We start from the raw sequence: 13,715 nt of genomic DNA, 5'->3' as shown, positions 1-13,715 counted from the left end.
TTAAGTGATGAAGCCATCTGAGATCAAGCTTTATTTTACAAGGACCATGTTAGATCATGAACACATGAGAAAACCTCCCTGCCGTGGCATTCCAGTGACAATTTCCTTTAGTTTGAGTATGTTTTTATTATTACGTGTGCATTTGTTTACCATTTTGTCTGTGATCCATATAAACTCTTCTGCTACTTTTTTGCCTCATATGATCAATATCCTCAGCTCCACAAACTGTGTAGAGCAACAATTATAGAAGAGACGTAAAGGTTAACAGGACGAGTTTAACACTATATTAAAACTTATTTATTTAAGTTATTGTTATTGCTCTCTCATAGACACAATAACAGAATATTATCGAGGGATTCAGACACGTAATTTGCCTGCGTTACTCAGAAATTCACATTTCCCAATCTACACCGCGCAGATCTATGGCCATTCAGTCGTGCCTTGACAACGTCGGGAACGCGCATGTCAGGCTCGTTGCAGAGATCCTGCTGCCTTGGCTCTCACGATCAATCGTGAGGATGGTGTTGTCTGCGAGGGTCCACGGTTTTGATTTTACAGCAGATGTCGGGAGCCGATGAAGTCACATGAGAGCGGGCGAGGCTGTAATCCCCCCTGAAGCCGTCTGTCTGTGGAGAAGAGTGCGCCGCTGTCAGACCAAGGACAACGCTAACATTACTGATGGAATTCCCAGTCGTTGCTAGATGGAGAAACCGAAAGGGTGGACTCGGTGTAAATAATTAAAGAACATATCTGCTGCTAAAATAGAAGGAAAATGCATCTGCACCAGGTGCTGACGGGAGCGGTGAACCCCGGAGATTGTTGCTACTCGGTGGGCAGCGTTAATGACATTCCCTTCACGGTGAGGCTTTGAATTTTATTGCTGTTTGCACAAAACGACAACGGTTCGGGCTAACCACTGGCTAGCTAGCTGGGACAGTTCGCCAGCTGACGCTGACGTCCATCGCAGACGGGGCTGGCGCGCGAGCTAAAGCGCCAGCTAGCCGGGTTACCTTAGCAGCAGTGCCGCACCGACATATTCCCAGAGTCCAGGCTACAAGTAGCATCCTGATCACATCCCCCTCCCGATTTACTCCCACGGCCGGTCAGTCATTGATAGCTAAATGTGCTGCGAATGACATGTTATCGCAGTGAGCAACCCGAGACGAGATAGGCACTCAGGTGACCTTTAGCTGCATCTTAAAACGTTAGAACCACCGCAAGGGAATCCCTGTTTTTGCGCAGCCATAAGGTTATTGAGGAAAGGTATTTACTACGGGACACACTCGGACTAAATCATGAAGCTGGGCGGTGCGGTTTTACCGAGAAAGTGTGTTTGACGTGAGTCTACGCCAGGATAGCGTTGAGATATAGTGTTGTATCTGGTCGCTGCACAGGCTAAGCTCGCTACCATTTGGCGTTAAATCCTCACGGATCATTAGCTCGCAGCATCAGCTGCGCCTGCCATGACGTAGAGAGCCATATATGGATACATGCGCTAAAAGAGCCTGAATGGCACTATTTGTTGTTCAGATTCAGAATAATATCCATTTTTATTGCCAGCGAATATGAATTATTTATATTTTAGATAGTGGTGTAGGAAAGCAGTCATTCAGCAACAACCTGTCTATAATCATGCTGATTAAACAAGGAACACACACACCAATAAATAAATAAAATAAATAAATAAATCAATGTTTGTGATTTGTTGACCCCTTTGCGTTGTAAAAATCAATGGGTCACTCTGTGGTCTGGCAGCTTCCCCAAATTACTGTGTGCCTCAAGTAGATAGCACAGAAAAGCCAAATCAATATTCCATTTTGTGCAGTGGGAGATGGCAAACATCTACAGTCTCTGGTATGCAACGTGCTCCTACTCCCAACACCCATTGTTGGCGATTTTGCATTAAATGGATCAGTGCAGACAAAGCATTGAGATAAGGAACGTAAATAACAAAATGGAGGAACTCTTGAGTCAGCTGTATTACGAATACATGTATGAAGCTTATTGAGTATCTTGCAAGAAAATAAAAAAAAAAACATCAAAACCTTGATTAGAATAACACAATATTCTGAAATACTGTTTTGCTAAATGGTCAGTGTGAAGTATTGAAGGTAGCCTGTGTTGTACCTGTTTGCATAACTTGAATCTGCTGAATGTGTTTTAGAAATTCTTTAGCAGCTTTCAAGCACAACAGCAAACAAAAATGAAACTCTGGACCTGTTCCTGAAGCACATTACTTATGGTGTAACATCTTTTAACATCAAAACATGCAGATCTCTTTTTCTGATTTTCTCCAATTTGCTGGGCTGTAAGAGATAAATATTGTTAAACTATGGCAGGGTCTTATCCATCCTTGCCCTAGAACCTGGTTTCCAGATGAGGGCAGTTCAAATGTAAACAGGCGGAGGTTGAACCCGCGGTCATATCTGCTCTGCTCAACAGCAAAGGACAGAGATGGTTGTAAAGCTAAAGCCTTGGTAGTCGCTACAGGGCCCTGATTTCTATGTCTGGTGTTTTTCTTTCTGTGTTTGAGAGGGTTATTTGAAGAGCACTAGACATCATGTCCAATGCGTTTACGCTCACATTGACCCCTAAGGCTCCTAGGCTTGACCCTGACAAAACACACACACAAATACTTAGCTTACATCGTCCATGAATGGACAAGCTTTGGCAAGGCATGAACAACGTCTCATGGCCAGATTTGTTCTTTTAGATGCGATAAGAGATTTCCTTAAAGTAACACTGAGAATGAACCTTTTCTGACCTGTTGGATGGTGTTTATTTATTTATTATTTAGAGTCTGCCTCCAGCCTAGCTAAAGGCCTTTTATATTAGTAACTGAGGAAAAAATAGATATCAGAAAATAGAACACTGATGAATTTTTAACCAGCATTTTAACGCAATCTTCTCTCTACAAAGATGTTAAAAAAATCAAATAAAGATAGAAAGTGACACTGTTTTTATGAATTTGCTGGGTTTTCTCTGTTTTTGTTTTTTTACAAATGTGCTTGGTTTTGATGCAGACTAACGGCACATTGTTTGGATTATAAAATTTGTTTGAGCAAGATTTACTGCTGTTGGAGCTCTGGTGTAGACCGAATAAGCCAATCTATCTATATGATTGATGGAAATCTGTGACCCAAAAATTGCAGGAGTTTTTAGTTCTGACTCATGTAATAAATGGGAGAAAAACAAAAATCAATTTTTCAACATTTATCCATCACTGAACAGAACTAAACGTGACACATGAGAAATTGTCTGATTCTGTTCTCTGTTGAATTAATTGGACTCTTTGTTGAAGAACTGTAAATAACAAGACTACTGAAAGCCTCTTTTTATTATTATTAAACAAAATCTAATTGCGTGTTGAGTCATTAAGGGGCTTTTGTAAGTCTAGGACATTTTAGAATGACTTTCCTATTGCCTAAATAAAAATCAGCAAAGCTAATCAAAAATGCAGACAAAATTTACTTCATCTAGCAATAATTATGATTCTTGTTTTTCGCCTCAATGTCGCACTTTGTAGAGTGTCTATGCGTGTGTGGAGTCTTATAGATGGCTGGACAAAGAGGCCACTGTTAACTGTGCTGTTTGTAGGGTTATTGTGATGATGGAAAATGTTAAATAGTGTCTGGGATCAGGTGGAGAGCACTTTATTTTTAATGGTGAAAGCCAAGTCAGCTGTGTGGACTGTGTACATTTACCCTGCAAAACTGTGTGGACTGAATAATGGCTGAATTTTATTTTTTTTAAGGTTTATGTCTACTTTTTCTTACTTGATTTACAGAAATAACCTACCAAATTAGAACAAAAGCAAAACATTTTGGGGAAAGTGGGCAAGTTTTTATTTCTCAAAGGAATATTTTCTCATGTGAATTTAAACTATAACCAGAATTCAAAGGTGAAAGCTTGATGGAGAGGCACCACGCGTGATCCAGTTTTCTCGTTGTAAGCATCTGTTTTGTTTGCTGTCATGTGACACAATAGCAAAGGCCCCAAAAGTATAACTGCACACAGAGGGTCAAAGTACAGGTTAAAGGGATATACTGTGCCTACAAACTGACATAATCACCACCGGTTATTACAGGACAGAACTGATCTAGTATAGTCAAAAATGTCCCCTCTAAACCTGTGTTTGGTTTAGAGGGTTTTTGATGTTTGAAGGCAGAAGTGTTTTATCATTCTCCTTCCTCTTATCTGTTTCCATCAAAGCACATGACTGCGTTTGCTCCTTTTGTTGAAAATACACACAGTTAAAAGCAGCTTCATGTTTGTTCTGTGATAATGTACCTTTGCTATCTTTCAAAAGTCCGCAGTCTGCTGACTTAGGTTACAAAAGTGATACTGGAAGAATTCTAAATCTAAACTATGTTCATTTTCTTAGAGTACTCATTTTTGTTTTTTTCAAACAGGGCAGCTGAAAGTACAAAATTAGAATAACCTCAAAAATCTCAGATTTATTTTAGAAAATAGTTTATTTTAACATGATTTTCTAAAGTGCAGTTGCCTCTTTTGAGGCTCTGCTTATTGTCACACCATATCCAGTTGTATTCTTGCTAGCTAATGCTTTTATGTCAAACAACTTTGGGGATTTTGCTGCATTTGCGTTTTACTGAATAAACCACTGAATGTTTAGGCTGCCTGAATTCAGTGGAATGATCAAAATCAGTGAATGACCTTTGATCTAATTTGATTTAATTAGATCAAATCAAATTATTTCATCTATTTTTTTTCTTGGATCAAATACTTAGCTTTTCTAGCTTTATAGTGCTTTGATTGGACAAGGTTTTCAAAAGATGTCAGAATTTCAGCTTAGCTCATTGGGAAAATAAAACCATCTGTCGATCAGTTCCATAATCTCTAAATATCTCTAAATACATATATCTATTGTCCGCATTAAACCTTTTGTTGTTGTGGATATTTCACAAGCAACTTTTCATGTATGAAACATATTTCATATTGCTGCAGAACATATTTCACAGTGAATATAAAACTCTGTGGTTGGAGTTGGAGAGTTTTGGTTGTTTGGGCCACATGGTCTTTTAAAGTACAATCTGGAATTGCTATATCATTGTGTAACAATAAGATTAACTTTTGAATGGGACCAAATTTTAAATTGCCTTGTAACCCCAAAGCAGTGTTTAAACTTTGAATATTTTTAACACATCTTCTTTTGTGGGAAGAAAGAAACGATGCCAACACACCGGAGCTCAACACATCCAAGGTGTGAGGTGTGCCGCCGACAAACTGGGTAGAGTGAGCTCTCATGTTATGCTTTCGTGTGTGTGTGTTTGTGCGCGCGCGCGCGTGCGTGTTTGTGAATAAGAGAGAGGTGCAAAGCAGTCCTAGACAGTGCGTGACGGTGACTGCTTTTAATTTCTGCTGTAATGTGCAGGTGGAAATGCTGCAGTAATAGTAAAGCAGCAGCTGCCTTTGTGGTTTCTACATCCTATAACTTAAAGCTTAGTGAGGACCAAACATGAGCCAGCATCGGTCTCCAGTATTAACTTCACCCACTGGCTGTGGCGTTGTGCTGCTCCGTGACCCAGTAGTTCTCAGCTTCTCCTCCTGTTCTCGTGAATAATGAAAGAGACGAGTCGTCATCTCGGCTGCGCTGTTGCTTGTGAGGCCAAGCTTGCCTGTCTACCAGGTGCTGTTATCATCTCTGCCATTCTACTATTGCACGCTAGCTGACAGCTCTAACTATTCTCAGATCAATTTACCTCTCAGTTCATGCTCCAAATCCAAATCTAGGTCCTCCCATGGAGCCTGAGATCTAAGCCGGTGCTGTATTTATTTTAGCAGATGGTTACTTTTGAATTCTGCAATGTGTGTGTGGGTTATCGGTGATGTTATATAACTGCAGCAATGTGTTTAATATTAATTAGGTCTGTTGGACTTTTGGGTGTCTTTAACAATAAATAAAAATACTGCAGTAATTATTCTTCTGTTGTTCCTTTGCGAATGTTTTTCTCTCTTTTTCACCTTGCCTTACAAAATCAGCATGCTGTTTTGCAGGGCTGTGTGACATAGACCAAAAGTAACCTATAATCAATCCTTTAATCAACGTTAGAATACAGTAATTCACAATATTTTCAATGTCAAAGTAGAGCCATTTTTGTGATTTTCTTTTCAAAGACGGTAAAATCAAGAGAGAATCTTTCAAGGATACTTAGAAGAAGCACAAATAGGGAAAAACTCTGCTTCCCTGCAAGAAAGTTAAAACTATGAATACTTCGGTGTTTTACCTAGACAACAGATACTCTGAAGCTATCCGCTGTTAGGATCAACATATGTAGCAAGATGTTTGAGCGTGCTGAAGCATGCTGCTTTGCATGTCTCTTTAGGAACTAACAATACAATTACAGACTTTGAAAGAAATGCCTGTACAAGGTTTTCAATGTTTATAATGCTTACATTTTAAAATACCCTGGGAATGTTTCTGTTGATTACAGTCAATCTGGTAATTTGCGAAATACATAAACATTTCAGAGCACCCAAGGTTTTGCCTATTAACTAAATTGGGAAAGTGGCAAATATAGGAACACCAAGAAAATACTGAAAGAGAATGTGCCTGTTTTCATTTTCATGGTTCATGGTTCATCAATAAGTATCAATTGAAGATTTGCCATAATTGTGGGAAGTCTAGCACTGCAATTTAAATTACGTTTTTTTACAGCACTATTTGCAGTTGTGGAGCTCTGATTGTAAACACTGAGATATGTTGCCATAATGTTTGTGATAAATTTTTTTAAACCTCTTGTCAGCCACTGTTATGGTTATGGTAATGGAGACTAGAAAAATGTTGTGCTAAAATCCTCATCCCTGGTTATTCAACTGCTATGCTTTTGTGCAGCACCTCCCACAGTTTCTTTTTGCTTAGTTGGATGCAAAGGATTCTTCTAAAGTAGAACTTTGCAAATATCCACTTCAGTTTTTATCCAGTACTATTTTTATGTTGTTCAGTTACAGTTTTTCTCCTCGACTTCCATAAAAGAAAAACATTCTGTTTTAGTATTGTGATTTAAATTAACGTAAGAAAGTTGATCTGTTGCTTTTATGCCTCATTTTGACCTCCAGATATTCATACAGGATCCTAATATTCAGCGAAAGTCAAGCTTTATTGCATATTTATAACAGCTCATGTTTCTGTTGATGGAAAACTGGTAGTTTGTTGCAGCCAGAGATGCTTTTATTTTCCATTTACCAACTGCACCGCACAGCTGGATATATGAGTCATGATGACAGGTGCACAAAAGCCTCCCACACTGTGTGCCTGTGTATGTTTTTGTATATTATAGAAGGGCATGATAATTTACTTCTATATAGACATGCATTGCGTATCCCAAATTTTAATTGGTTTGTGTCGAAATTGAAAGCTTAAAAAATGTGGACACAGTTGTGAAGAACTAGAGTACAAGATATCATCTTAAGTGTAAACTTTAAAACCTTTCAACCTTCTTTCCTGTGTGTCCATCTCATCTTCAGGCCTATGGATCAGGATGCGATGTAGTCATCTTGGCTAGTGACTTCGACTGCGTTCAGATTATCCCGGGAGCTCAGAATGGAAACATACAGGTGGGCTGTGTGGAGTGCTCCCACCAGCTTGGCAGGGTAAGTGTTGATTACACCCTTCAGATTCATTCGCACATAGTTTTTGTCTGTGGAAACCGAGGATGTTATCAATTATGTTGAGGAGAATGAGGAACATTCAGCCCTGTTTTGACCAGTTTCGTACTGCCCAAGCTCTGTCTGCGCTCTTCTTTCACTCCCCTCTCTGCCCTTCTGTCTTCTGGGAATGACTGTGCATAAGCGCTGATGGGGTGAGTAATGCTGCGATGATGAACATGGCTCTTTATTTTTAGATTGCCGCTTCTTACGGAAACACAGTCTGCATCTTTGAGCCGCTTTCTATCAATCCCAATAAACGCCACAAGGTGAGTATGGACGCCAGCATATTTAACAGATTTTTTTGTGACTTCAGACAGCCTTCAGTGGATTTTCATTAAACTTGTGTGCAAATAACATTGCATGGTGTGTCTCGCTCTCTTACCGACTAATAGCAACTTAACTATCAGTGGCAAAAGACAGGACAGTTCTTTCTTGATGCCATCACCTACAACCTGGCCTGGGACCCGCAAGGTATACATACGCTTTCTGTGTTTTAACCTTTTCGCAGAATAAAATGATCCACATTTTTACACAGCTTCCACCCTTAACCCCTTCGATTTGTCTGTAATGACATCTGTGGTATGAAAACATGGCCCTATCCATGCTGCATTGTGTGTTGTGGGAGTCATCATGGGACATAGGGTGTGTTAATAAAGTGCTTTTTTGACCTCAGGGAACCGTATCCTGGCAGCAGCTGAACGACTCCAGCTGTGGGCTCCTCCACTGGCAGACGCTCTCATAGAAGAGGAGGATGGGCAGATGATTGAGGACAAACCCCACCCTGTCCTCAGCGACTGGAACTGTGTCTGGCAGTGCAAGTAAGTGTTTGCCTTTTTCTATCCATATAAGCGTAACGAGTCTGTTGTCTACAGTCAGCAATGGCAGGTAAACGGGTACCAAAAGGTCTTTTTGACAACATATCTGTTGATCCAGAGCATATATCATAATTTGACAACTTTTCATTTGCAATCGCTTCCAAGCATGGAAGCTATGTTTACTGCCATGTCCAAAATCAGAACGTACCTACTCAGACCAATTGATTCACCAGGAGAGTTCACATTATACTTAGAAACCATTTACTGGTTGTGTAAATATGTCCCAAAGAGTTTGTCATTTTTATTTACACTACTGGTGACAGTATTTCAAAAACATGTCAAAAACACTCAAACTCTTAGACTGTACACAGTTATTTTTCTCCCAAATTTTCATCTCATAAATGTTTTTAAAGGGAAGTTAAAACTAAGATGACATCTGCACTCGTATATTCTCGACTTCATTTGATTTCATTTGAAAAAAATCAATGATGCTAAAGGTCATTAGTTTGAAACTGTGCTGGTTTTTCTTACATCACATGTAGATTGTTCCTCAACTTAAATCTAAGGTTTCAGCTGTGTCATTAGCTTGGGGTTTAAATGGTTTTTCATCAGAGAGAGTGTCTTTGATGGGTGAGGAGAGAGCCGCGCTGTCTACTGTGTTCACTTCCACAAAGCTTTTCCACGTATCCTGCCAAGATGGTCTTAGAGTTCTCACTCCTTCCCTTTTTCTGTTTTGCCAAAGGGTGGCTACTCATGCACTTGAGTAATTCTGGTAAAAGGTCTCAGTTCCTTCTGTGATTTCCGTTGAAGTTTCCAGATTATGCAACTGAAGACACTATGTCATTGTCTGTGTGTCACATTGCCTTTCTGTGACTCGAAAGACTTTTTATTGTTTCAGACAAGTCAGTTTTATAATTACTTGATCATTTTGAAAAACAGATACTGAGATAATTTTTTATGTTTTATACTTGCCAAGATTTTCACAAAAAAATTATGACATGTATAATTTAATTTTTAAATGTCACATGATATAAATATGTTGTTTCCTCTCTAAAAACCACTGTCCGTTTTTGCTGTCCTTTACAGATTAAAATCGAAACTAAAATGATTTTTTTTGTTACCTCTTTGTATTGTATAAAATGATTAACCTGCGTTTTATACCCTGAACCTTGTGGAAAATGTTATTGGCAGCTATGTTTTCTCCAATCTCATCCACCCTTAAATTACTTTATGCCCAGCTGCAAACCACTCCACAGTCACGAGACCTAGCTTAAAGCTGTGTAAACACACAAACACGCCATGTTACTAATTGGTTTGTGATGACACATGAAAAGCCAGTAAAACAAGGAAGTGCAAGCTTCCTCTGGACTTCCAGAGTGCTGTTTCATTGTTTTGTTTTGTTTTTGTGCAGTCTTACCCATTGAAAAATGAACATAGCCAAACCTGTTTATAGTTATTGTTTTTTTCTTTTGCAGGACCGCTGCGTCTATTCACACCGCCAAGTGGTCTCCTGATGGGGAATACTTTGCTACAATTGGGAAGGTATGACTTTCACTTAAAAAAAATGGAGCAAAAAAAATTATTGTCTGTGTGATGTTTGTCTCATGTAATACCGAATGTTTATGTTTGTGTTTGCATAGGATGACTGTCTACTTAAGGTGTGGTATCCCACCACTGCCTGGCGCTCAGCGGTGGTGGTCCAGGACCCATCTGATAAAAAGTCTCCACCTGTTCACTTTTCCTTTGTTTACTTGGCCCATCCTCGCTCAGTCACTGGTATGTCTTGGAGGAAGACCAGCAAATACATGCCCAAGTAAGAAAAGACAGGATTCTAGTGAAAATAACCTCTTTTTTATTTCTTTTATTGTGACCAATGCATGCAATAAGTGCAATCTTTTTAGCTGTTTAAACAGACTGTCATAAAAATGTTAACATTAATGGTTTTGCCTACAATCTTTACCAAACTGTTTTTTTTATTTATAATGTTCTGAAAACTATGTCAGTTCATCTTTTTTATGCATGATTCGTTTTCCAGAACACATGCTGGGCCTAACCCTAAATTAACAATCACAACTAAATATTTAGCTCTGCCTCATAGCTTAAAGATGATTTACTAAAGTGCCTTGTTTTATAAAAGTCACATAGTGGCAATTGCATGAAGCCACTGGAAAATCTTCTCCAGGTAGCAGGAAAAAAAACATTCTTACACGGTGTCCTCACAGGGATTGCTAATAACCAGCAATATAGCGCTTCTTCCTTGGCCTACTAAAATCCAAAATGAAAACATAGTTAAACTGTCTCTCAGGGAGTTGTGTTTCAGACAGCATCCGAATCCCAGGATAATTCAGAGCTGGCTTTAAATAGCTCCGGCAGAAGCAAAGGCATTCTGAAGAGCTCGATCATACTGTGTTGTTGCACGCGAGACGTTTCCCGCATTGATTTGTTTGACAATTGAAAATATGCATATATATTTTCAAATTTTAATGAAGTTTTTATCTCATCTAAGGTTTAATTGGATCCAGCCTCTTTAATCTTTGATCACGATTAATCTGCTCCCCCCAAAAGATCATATTTTTAGTGCAATTTCTGACAGAAATCCTTATACCATTAAAAAAACACAAAAAATTTTTGATCTGTGTTTCAGCTAATATTTACCTGGTGCCAAAATATGCTGTAAAGACTTGATCAGTCAAAGTATTTTTGATTTGAAACTGGACTTAATCAATTGGAGGCCAGCAATAGTTTAAAAACCAGGGCTGATAGTCATATTGCTTAAATATGACTCTATCTGGGTTTACAATGATTGTCTTGACGTCTTTGCATCTCTATAGCGGTTCAGAAAGTTTTAGTGAATGAATCACAAACATTTGATTTGTTTTTGATTTTTAGGGGAACGGTTTGCAATGTCTTGCTCACGTCCTGCGAGGATGGTGTGTGCAGGTTATGGTCAGAGACCCTACTACCCGAAGACAGTCTGCTCGGTGGGCAGATCACTGAGAACACACACACTTTCAGCTCCAGCCTCCCAGGTTTGGGAGGAAATAAGGACAAAATCCAGCATGCTTTAGAGGTATGTTCTGCCGAAAGGCGTTAATTTTAAAACTGCTACAGATATTTGCATTTCTCATCGTTTTTGTTTCTGAACTTTGCTTGCTTAGTCAATCCACCACCTGAAACAGTTGCGCCGGGGCCGGCGGCGGTCCTCTGCTCTGGTGGCCCACAGTGACCTGCTGCCCTCTCAGCTGGGCACACAAGACGCTCACACTCACCGCCACATTGCTCACCATGCCAACGCCCTGTGTCACTTTCACATTTCTGCCAGTATTAACCCAAATACAGGTAGGTTTCCTTTTGTTTAGATGCTTTCACCCTCATACAGAGTTTTCATCTTTACCACAGTTTCTTTCTTGCTCCCTCTGCTCCTTTTTAGACATCCCCTCAACGCTGGCTGACTCCTCAGTATTCAACCCTGAAGACAGCACTGGTGGTGGAGGCTTTGTGGTTCACTGGCTTAACAACAAGGACCTCAGTTTCACTTCATCAATGGATCTCTTTATGACGCAGCTCCGCAAGTTCTCTGAGCAGCACCTGGACCAGACTACTGACGAGCCTCTCGACGCTGAGGGATCCCCTATGAAGTTTGATTTTGGTATGGTTCACTTTCAGTTCCTCCAATGACTTTCTAAACAATCCTAAAATTGTTTAGAATTGTTTAAAATTGTTTATTCACCATCAAGTGGTGAATAAAATATGTTTTATTTGTCTTCTTAGACCTAGACGAGATGTCTGACAAAGCGTCATCAGAACACGGAGAAGAGGGGGATTCAGGGGAACAAGGAAGTACTAAGGCGTCCTCCCCTGGATCCAGCTCCAGCATGCCGTTACCGTCCATGCTGCTGGAAAGGAAGATGGAGACTTTGTCCATAGAGTGGAACAAGAGTCCAGACATGTTGTTCACGATACACCCCACTGATGGTTCTTTCTTGGTTTGGCATGTGAAGTACTTGGATGAATTCAACCAGGGGATTTTCAGACAAGTTCAGGTAAGCAAGAAAATTAGCTATGAATATTTAGACAGAGGTTAATAGCTAAAGAGCATCAGTTTTAAGAAACTAGCCCTGCAATAAGATAGTTGGAGAGCAACAAATGTAGAGCAACATAAAAAAAAAATTTGGAAAATGGGTTTCCACTGTGGGGTTTCTAAACACACAAAAAACTTAGTTTTGAAAAACACATTGAAGAAAAATACAACTAATTCTGCTTCCAGTGTTCGTAGTCAATGAATTTAAGAGGCAGAAGAGCTTTTATCCAGCTGTACAGAATACAACAGAGCGTTTTGGAAGTATCAATTTGATTACAGTCATAAAAAGAAAAAAAAATCTCTATTAACTATTTCTTTTTCGTCCTCAAATCTTCGCCAGGTCTCCTTCTCCTCCCGCATTCCAGTAGCATTTCCTACGGGTGATGCTAACTCCCTAAGTAAAAACATCCTGATGTATGCCTGCACTTTGACTGAGGGCGAGAGCGCCGGGACCGGCGAACAAGGAAGAATGATCCAGCGTATGTCCCGCTCAGCATCCATATCCACCGGCCTGGGATCCACCGCTGTCTCCCCCTCACCAAAACTTCGCCCTGGCATTAGCCCTGCAGTCATGATGGTCTCGAAGCACGTCGACGGATCTCTCAACCAGGTACAAGCGTGTTATTTCTCACATGACATCTTTTATACTTTACATAATGTCCTCCTAAGTTGTAACATCCGACTGAGCAGATTTGCGAATACTTCATATTTTTCCTCACAAGCTGTCTTCGTTCTCTTTTACTACAGTGGGCGGTGACATTTGCTGAGCGGTCCGGCTTCTCCAACGTCTTGACTGTTTCTCACAAGATTCGGTACTGCGGCCACCGTTTCCACCTAAACGACCAGGCCTGTCACACCGTGCTGCCGCTTCTGCTCACCTCCTCCCACCACAACGCGCTGCTCACCCCTCCCTCTGCCCCCAGCAGTTTAGAAGGGGAGCAGCTCCAGTCCTTTCCTCCACCAAAAGGACTTCCCAGGTACAGAACAGACAAATAATGCAGACAACAAATCCGTTATTTGTCAGGTTAAGAGAGAAAATAGACTGCTAAAAATTTTGATATCAATCTGAAAATGAAGCATTTTCTTCTGTAACTCATGGTCTTCTTACGTAATGAGAGCGACGCCCACAATCATTGCTGTGTCCTTCA

General features: G+C 40.1%; 1 protein-coding gene across 1 annotated transcript in view; it reads left to right on the top strand.

Annotated features, from left to right (window-relative positions):
- The first annotated feature begins 451 nt into the window (after positions 1-451).
- dmxl2 (Dmx-like 2) overlaps positions 452-13,715 on the top strand; it is a 41,441-nt gene continuing 28,177 nt past the window's right edge. The window contains 13 exon segments of the mRNA XM_055045251.1: positions 452-859; positions 7,489-7,614; positions 7,866-7,937; positions 8,064-8,142; positions 8,345-8,489; positions 9,962-10,028; positions 10,127-10,299; positions 11,376-11,556; positions 11,645-11,825; positions 11,917-12,135; positions 12,258-12,529; positions 12,908-13,177; positions 13,315-13,544. Coding sequence (XP_054901226.1) covers positions 773-859; positions 7,489-7,614; positions 7,866-7,937; positions 8,064-8,142; positions 8,345-8,489; positions 9,962-10,028; positions 10,127-10,299; positions 11,376-11,556; positions 11,645-11,825; positions 11,917-12,135; positions 12,258-12,529; positions 12,908-13,177; positions 13,315-13,544 — 2,102 coding nt within the window. The 5' untranslated portion in view covers positions 452-772.

This window comes from Poeciliopsis prolifica, unplaced genomic scaffold, assembly GCF_027474105.1.
Source record: "Poeciliopsis prolifica strain line A6 unplaced genomic scaffold, Auburn_PproV2 SCAFFOLD021, whole genome shotgun sequence".
NCBI lineage: Eukaryota > Metazoa > Chordata > Actinopteri > Cyprinodontiformes > Poeciliidae > Poeciliopsis > Poeciliopsis prolifica.
Note: the sequence above shows the minus strand (reverse complement) of the source record. Positions and strands in the feature narration are given on the sequence as shown.